This window comes from Sinocyclocheilus grahami, unplaced genomic scaffold (assembly GCF_001515645.1).
Source record: "Sinocyclocheilus grahami isolate Dianchi unplaced genomic scaffold, SAMN03320097.WGS_v1.1 scaffold106.1, whole genome shotgun sequence".
NCBI lineage: Eukaryota > Metazoa > Chordata > Actinopteri > Cypriniformes > Cyprinidae > Sinocyclocheilus > Sinocyclocheilus grahami.
Window position 1 is genome coordinate 2,542,632 of NW_015505285.1, and position 8,531 is coordinate 2,551,162.

General features: G+C 37.7%; 2 protein-coding genes across 4 annotated transcripts in view; both read right to left on the reverse strand.

Moving 5' to 3' along the window:
• myofl (myoferlin like) overlaps positions 1 to 911 on the reverse strand; it is a 33,000-nt gene extending 32,089 nt beyond the window's left edge. Inside the window, exons 1-2 of the mRNA XM_016276836.1 lie at positions 675 to 911; positions 9 to 64 (exon numbers count right to left, since the gene is read on the reverse strand). Coding sequence (XP_016132322.1) covers positions 9 to 64; positions 675 to 762 — 144 coding nt within the window. The 5' untranslated portion in view covers positions 763 to 911. The remainder of the gene's footprint in view (positions 1 to 8; positions 65 to 674) is intronic.
• A 2,210-nt stretch (positions 912 to 3,121) lies between these two features.
• The window catches only part of unc5b (unc-5 netrin receptor B), an 85,805-nt gene continuing 80,395 nt past the window's right edge, over positions 3,122 to 8,531 (reverse strand). For all 3 annotated transcript variants that reach the window (XM_016276841.1, XM_016276840.1, XM_016276838.1), the window contains 7 exons: positions 7,671 to 7,758; positions 6,742 to 6,910; positions 6,324 to 6,563; positions 6,085 to 6,234; positions 4,985 to 5,149; positions 4,718 to 4,896; positions 3,122 to 4,625 (listed from right to left, as the gene is read on the reverse strand). In XM_016276841.1, the coding sequence (XP_016132327.1) occupies positions 4,460 to 4,625; positions 4,718 to 4,896; positions 4,985 to 5,149; positions 6,085 to 6,234; positions 6,324 to 6,563; positions 6,742 to 6,910; positions 7,671 to 7,758 (1,157 nt within the window). In that variant the 3' untranslated portion in view covers positions 3,122 to 4,459. The remainder of the gene's footprint in view (positions 4,626 to 4,717; positions 4,897 to 4,984; positions 5,150 to 6,084; positions 6,235 to 6,323; positions 6,564 to 6,741; positions 6,911 to 7,670; positions 7,759 to 8,531) is intronic.

Below are 8,531 nucleotides of genomic sequence, written 5' to 3' on the forward strand. Positions count from 1 at the left end.
CTACTGACCTCATTCCACACAGGATTTAATTCTTTGTCAATGGTTTTTGTTTTCTTTTTTTCTCCTGTAAATTGAAATAAGTAAGCCGTCAAGTCTCTTTAACTATATTATGACCAATCAAACTACATCAGCTATGATATTAATATAACAGCTTCACAGTAACTCTGAATGTATATTTAAAATATCATTTTATTCATTTCATTCTTTGTTTATACATTAGCCTATATTTAGTTTTAGGGACTACAATGTAAAAAATGTGCTATATACAGGAATACCTAAAAAACCCCACCAAAGTCAAATTTAATATTAAGGCTGAAATAACTGCACATTTTCAATATAACTGCAAATATTTTTTTTTTTTTACAATGCCTATGGGAGGGACACGCGTGTTTCCCTAACGATGGATCATTCCAAGCCCTTATAAGGGAATTTGCTGTTCTTTTACATGTAAACAAACCCATCGCAAAAGTATGAGAAAAAAAGTTGCTTTAGAAAACGTAATATTTTTTACATATATTTAAAAAGACATCGACAACTCAGCCTTATAGTTAAACTCCGTTAACTTTTTTAATTAAGTTTAACTAGCTTTTCAAACGCACAATTGAACTCATTAAATGCGAATAAATACATAAATAATAATAGTAACTCCTTGAGGGGAAAACGTGAAGTCTTACCCTTAAAGATGACTCCTGCTATAGGATCTGGAATTCCAAGTGTCTTTTTAGGAATTCCTTTGGCGGATTCAACAACCACCTTCAACATGTTGCCAAATGTGAATTAGGCTAACGTTACTGTTGCACAGAAGACATCGACCTAATAGATAAAGCTCATCATCAAGAGCAGAAACATTGACCATCAGAGAAGGAAGTGCCAGTAAGCTACTGTTGGAGAGATGAGAAGCGCTGAGTGAGAGGAGGGACCATGAGTCTGTAGTCCAGTTACAGGAACCTCAGACAATCACTTTTAGCCGTTTATATTGAACGTTAAACAGACATTTTACTATTATTTTATTTGGATGCTTAGAATATATATATATATACATATATAACCATATACCCCCCCCCCCCCCCCCCCCCCCCCCCACAAACTGGATTTAGCAGATCCGAGGGGAAAACAATGGCGATACAAATGCATAAGAGCGAAGTGGACTATACAGTGGTCTGTCCCTACATATGTTTACACGCAACAAACACAGGCAATTATTTGAATAGTCATTTGTACTCGGGCTCTACCGTGTGGCGGCATATTAATTAATTACATCGATTAATTTACATCTGTGAGACTGACATTTATTAAAAGCGATGTAAAAGTGGATAAAAACAAACACATTTGTTTTGAATCCCGGGAAAATATTATATTGAAAACTGAAAATATTGTAGTTATTTACTTTACTTATACTAGCTATTCTTCATAGAAGACTTGTAGTTCTTTGAACTACCAGACGATGGTGGTAAATGACAACTTACATAATAAATTGGGTTGAAGTGCTGTTTGTCTCGAGCTAAATATTCTACGCGTGTATTTTAAATAATTCGTTTTTATTCCAAATTTACACGACGTAATGGTCAGTTCCGTATGAAACTAACGTGGGAAATACAGTTGTCCAAATCCTGAGACGTAGGCTAATTCTTTATTTAAATAACTTATTTTGCGGAACAGATTCATAATAAAGTTGGACTGAATGAATGTCTGGCAATTTATTTGGTGTATTGTTAAGTGCAGAAAAAGCCTGTGAATTGCTCTAGGGAAAGATGGAATAGACACTCAGAGCAGAAGGCAATATGATTACATGTCTATTCAACCATTTTAACCAAATGATGAAACGGGTCTCTTGCTCAAACCAAAAAGCCCACTGCAGCTGCCGAGGGCGATATCCAGACACTAAAACCCTTTTCACTCTCTCTCTCAATCGCTCTTGCTTCCCCTCCAGGGCATTATGTACACTTTTATCTCAGAGATAAACGGAAAAGTGCATCCTCTCCACATCTCTTAACAAGTCTATAAAGACTGAGGGGAAAAGGTTCTTCACCCTGTAATGCATTTACTATGTCTTTAAAAGGCTTCAATTTGCGATACCACAATCTGATTACCATGAGAATGAAATAGTTAGCTCATGGCTTCAACTTTGTGATTTTATGATTTAATGCGAAGATGATCCTGAAGACAAATATCTTAAAGAAGAAAAAAATAAATAAATCACACATGCACACATACAATTTGAGCTGTATAACCTTTTTTTTTTAAGTGACAAAAAAAACACATCTTTCTTGTTAAACTAGGAAATATAATTTATTGCATAAAAATTATATTTAGTTACAGTAAGAAGTCTAAACATTTATGTACAGTATTACTTTACAGCATTACATGGAAAAACGCATGACTTCTTCTGTACCTTCTTTGATATAAAATAACATCTGAAAAAAAAGGTTAAATTCGGCCACACTTGAGTATCCATAAACAGCAACTACCAGCCAGAGAGAAGCTTTACATGTGACATGTCAAAGGCGTTTTCATGTAACATTGACCGAGAGATGACTGGAGACATTTCAGAGTTCATCAGGGATTTTCAATGTTCTTTGCGCCCTTTAAAAAATAACCCTCCAAACAAACTTTTGTTGTTCACTGTGAGGGCGCAAGTGACAAGCCAAAAGCTTCTTAAACAATTGATGAGGAACGACACAAGAGGTCATGGATCCCTGACCCCGCAATTAAATTCGTTTTGTTTGCATTTATTACAGCTGAGAGGCCTAAGAGGTCCAGTTTTCCCCAGCTTAGTTACAGCAGTGATCAGAAGAGGGAAAACAGTAAGATTCCCATTCCATGTACTTCATACACACGAGACATCAAGACGTCCACAGATTCACTTTTTGTTGTGCACTTGCATAGTACTTATAATGGGAAAGGAGGAACAACAGATATGATGAAGCCTGTTCATTCATATACACTATAGCACTGACTCATAGGTTGGAGCAAACAAGCTCTCAGTTATTTAATTCACACCTTTACAGGCATAAACAGATACTGCACTTTCTTTTTTTTTTGTTGCCAGACATTTGAACACTTGTGAAGAAAAAGTCAAGAAAAAAAAGAAATGGACCAACATCCACTTCAACTGATTACATGACTTCTGATAATAAGCGATACATGGCTTTCAGGCTTACTCAAGGGAAACCCATTAAAACCTGAAAGTCAAAACAGACAATAAAGAGCAAGTGGGTCATACTGCAATCAACAGAGCACTTACGCCACCTCTCAAGGCTACTATTTATAATTTAAACAGCACGACTGACTGGCATCAAACCCCGAAAAGGGCTTTCTGCCATCCGTGCAATTTTCATCCTATTTAACCAGCGCAGCATATTTGCAGTACGCTTTCCCAAGAAAGATCAAAGCACATTTAACCTCAGCGAACATTTCAATTTCATCCCATCTCAGTTTCAATGACCAAAAAAAGTCAGCTTTTACTTGTGAAGTACATCACAAAACCTTTAAATGCACATTTTTACTGCAATCCTGCCCAAGAGACAAATGCAACGACGCAGCAGATGCATAACGGCAGTAACGAACAGAAAAGTGAAAAACAATGATCCACAAATAGGGATAATAACTTAAAAAAAGTCCGTTCCCTATAGGAAACTAATATGAGTTTACCAGAAAGTTCTCCTGCATTACAAATGATCGATCGAATATAAAAAAAGAGAGGCTAATGAAGGTATGACCAGAGAAGAAAGATGAAAATCCAGCAAAAAGATTGGTCCTCTGCTAACGAGAACGCGCAAATTCATTCCTGTATGCCACTTCAAAATACACACACAGAAAATAATGCTTCAAACTAAAGCCAAAGTGAAGCAACTCTCTGAAGCATGTGGTTTGTTTCAGGTGAAATCATCATGAAAGCTCATTTTAGGGCAGATGATCTTAGCTCCTTGTTGGTATCCCGGGTTTCCATCTATACTCTTGTTTATTTCTGTGTGAGCGTGTTTCCTGAGGAGCTTGGCGCACTGCTGTTTTACCGGACACAGAATCTCAGTGTCTTTAAGCATCTAGCAGTCGCTAGGAAACAAAGCCAGGGGCTTGATGTGCAATGGTGTTTGATCGTGTACTTTCACACTTGGTATGTGTAGCAGGGAATCAGTGTGTATCAGTATGATGCAACTATCATTTAATCATGAGCCGATCGGAACCGTGCCAGCAAATGCACTGACTTGCTTTTCGAACAACATCTATTTTGTGATTGCAGCATCGTCACGTTTGCTACATTTTGATATGTATTATTCGGAGATCATCCAGAGTGCCTGACCCCATCACGATCCTTGGAATATTCTGCATGAGCACAAAGGAACTGAGGTAAAAGGCAAGTTGTAACGATGCACTGTTTCCATCCAGTTTCCATCCGCTTGCATTAATTCTAGGTTTTCAGTGGCAAATATGTCCCCTTCTCACACTTTTAATTTGCCGATCAGCAATCTCCATCCGTTGTCATGACAACCAAGACCTCACTCTTGCCCATTTCTTCAAGAGCCGTTGCCAGAGAGACCAGGTCTGCGTCACCCTGGTGACAAGCTTCCCACAGGTCTAGCAGCACACCTGTGGGGCTGGGTTTGGTTGCAAAGTAATTCAGATACCTGAGGGAGAGACGTGGAAAGAGATGAAATTATTCTCATCATCTGTCATGTAGAAATATATATGCAGATTATTTTGGTGCAGGCAAAATTACCTGTCGAAGTCCAGCCTGCGAGCCAGCATTCTCCAGTCACAGCCGCGTGCGCTGGGGGCATCCAGACTAGTACAAATTTTCTGGCGTATGGAGACGGGAAGTCGGAAAGCATACGGGCCCACTTGAGACGATGCTAGACACGAACCGCCTGCTGGCAGTGGTGAGTGGGGGGGCAGGGTCTAATGAGGATGCACACAAGAAAACAAGTCAGTAGTTATTAAATCATGCATTAGTGACTTGACAATAAATAATATATATTTTCTGTACCTCTTGGATGTCAGTGTTAAGCTGGAATATCTGTCCTTCCCCCTCCACCTGTCTGACACAGATCTTGCAGGTGAGCTGGGAAACCACCAGGCTTCCTCTCTCCAGACTGAAGGTGCAGTGCAACGGACGCTGACTCCCACTCCAAATGTGGTAGAACGGGATTTCCTGGGAAACAGGGGCAGACACAATTAATAGGCAATTTTTTTTTGTTTTTGTGAACGTAACATCATGAATTCCATCTGTGGATGCTTAAATAGGTAACAATTAATAATTTAATAAAAATGTACATGTAGAATTTTATACATTTATATATTTGAAAAAAAAAAATCATTATTTACCGATACAACCATTAAAAAGTTTGGGATCAGTAAGATAAAAAAAAGGAATACTTTTACTTTTAAGATTTATAGACCAATTACCGGTTTGTAAACATTCAGGATGTGCGCGCATCATGGTTGCAGAAAACCCGGGAGAGATAGCCTTTACAGCTAGAAGTGACGTCTACTTGTAATTGGTCTATTGTTATTAAAATGGAAGCGGTTCTTTTGAACATTCTATTCATCAAAGAATCTTGGAAAAAAGTTTACGCAATTCACAGTTTCCACAAAAATATTAAGCAGCACGATGTTTTCAACAATGACAATAATAAGAAAATGTTACCTAAGCACCAAATCAGCATATTAGAATGATTTCTGAAGAATCATGTGACGCTCGAGACTAGAGTAATGACTGCTGAAAATTCAGTTTCAACTTCTAAAATTACATTGTGTTAAATTGAAATAATATTTCACAAAATATTTTTACTGTATTTTTTAACAAATAAATGCAGCCTTGGTGACCATAAAATACCTTCTTTTTTTTTTTTTAAATCACAGACCCCAAACATTTGAACAGCAATTATATATTATATCATGGCATGTTATGTTTTGATTTAACTTCATTTAAAACAATAGATTTTAAAGATTTATTTAAAGATATTTTAAAGATTTTTTAGGAAAGTTGTTTCAGAGATTGAGAAAATTACATTTGCATTTATCACAAAAAGTTGAAACATAAAAATACATTCTACCCATATAACCAATAACAACGAAATCTCTCACCTGATACTTAGCCAGGAGTTTACTTCTCCAATGAGAATGAGGAATGTCATGGATTGATAGCCGCAGGTTGTGGTAACTGTCCTTAAAGAGGAGAGGTTTGGGATCCTCTAGTAAAACCCCACCCAGACTTCGCTCGACCTCTAATACTTCCTACAGGAAGAGAATAACAAGATTTTAGCCTGTTTCCAAACTAAATGTATTGGCAAAGTAAGCCCATTAAGAGAGGCAGACAGACTGACCTTAAGGGCATGTGGGGTGTCCTGTATGCAGTAGACCCTCAGGCTGTAGTCCAAAGAGAGGCACGGAGCCCGGGGAGCAAAGAGGGCCAACTGCAGCCTCTTACAGGCTGGCCGAGGGGGAGCCGACTGTCCCACCAGACCATAAGTCCCTAGCTGCTCCATCAGAATATGACAGCTTTGCTCCTCCACCTGTAGGTAGCATGGCGTTGACAGACTCTCCTCTCCCACAGTTAGCACCTCCTAGTGGACGGGAGGAAATGAGTGTGTCAGAAAACACCTCATTAGATGTCTCATTTATCCCCATCACTGTTTATAAAATGCTCTCCATCTTGCTTTCTTCCCATTTCCCAAAGCTTCACTGATTGTCTACCTTTATCTAGTGATCTAGCCTCTCTCATTTTTGAGAAGTCATCCTCACCTCCCAGGCGCCTTGATGGTTCTGCGTTTTGAGGGTGAGGGTCCAGTCTGGGGGCTCTAGCTGGGCGCAGTGAGGCAGAGTTAGGACCACAGGTCTGCTCAGCAACATGCCAGAGGGTCCGCAGCTCACCACCGGACTTAATACGGTCTGACTTCCATCTGACGGCAATCTGACACAAAACACAGAGCAAGAGAGGTTTGCAGCCCTAATTCACAATGACATTCACGCCGCTTGCCAAATTCAATACAAAATAAAGAGCAGATCATCAAATACACAGCATCCCAAAGTGTGTACTCTCTCATTTAGAGTAATCTGAGATTGACATTTTTGAAAGAGAAAATTGTTTTTTTTTCTTAATGTATTTTTGTACTTCTACCACAGTGGGATAAAGAAATGTTGCAAGCCATATTCAAACATGTGTCAGCCGCATGCGCACCAAAGCTCAGTGTGTAAAAAGACTAGGATGTGTTAACCCAGAGCTATGGCTCTGACGGTAATTATTAGTGTTTTGAGAAAATGTATGGCACCTACAAATAGTGAGAAACACAAAGCTTGCAGTCTGTAAGCTCTGAAGGCACAGTGATATTTATATATTTCATTTTTGACAACAAAAACAAACACTGTAAAAAATAAAAAGAGAGAGAGCCTCAGCAAAAAAAGTCAGAGCTCAGACAACCATTCAGTGTTTTCAAGACATATTTGTTTGTTTGTGCTTGTCGTAGTTTTGAAATGTTATTTTCTCCCTAGCGCTGCCATTGGGGTCACAGGATTTGTGCAGTCAATATTGTTCTGCAAGGGCTGTTGAGATGTCTTGAACTGGACTGTTTGCTAGTGCACAAAGTGATAGATAAATGCAAGCGTTATATGTGGGGAAATGACAGTGTGATGGGGGCAGGGCACTGAGAAACTGTTTTAAGTGGCCGACTTACGTTGTTTTCTCCCATTTGTTAATAATGAGATACATCTCGTAGAACTTGCCCTGAGGAATCGTCCCTGGTGGAACCAGCAGGCTCACCCCTGGCAGGGGAAAAGGAGAACAGAGGGAGGATTAAAAAAAACAATATGGATTTTTCATTTAATAGTTTCGGAGAGTACATCATTACAGTATTTTTGCACTGTGATTGTAATGTGAGTATTACTGTATTTATGAGTTTTCTGTTTCAGGTATGATTCTGTACGTCTATATGTCCATCAGTTTATACTGTAATGACACTTACAAACTCGTGCCCTGCCGCAAATCAGTCTTTCTTAAACTAAAAGACGGAAAGCAGACGTTTTCTCATGCTGAGAGATAAGCAGATGTACTGTATTTGTGTGGCATGTTACATTGGAATTTGAAAGTTTACTGTTGCTGTAAGGAACTAATTTTTAGCGGAAGGACAGCTTAAAAGCTTTAACTTGCTTAAAAAAAGTAACATATCAATACATAAATTTTTGGTTTTAATATCTTCTATTGTGAATAAGTCAAGGCTGAAAATATTAAAACCAAATTTTGGGTTTTCATATTTTATTGTGAATAAGTCAAGGCTTAATTAAGGCTTAAGTTAAGTTAAGTTAAGTTAAGTTAAGTTAAGTTAAGGCTCGTACCTTATTGCTTACATTTTAAATATTACATTTAGTTAAGATAACTAAAACATTAACTAATTTTATATTAAATATTTCATTTTTATTATTTAATTTGATTTTATATAATGAAATAATATAAATAATATAATGAAATAAAAAACGAATATATATATATATATATATATATATATATATATATATATATATATATATACATACATGTG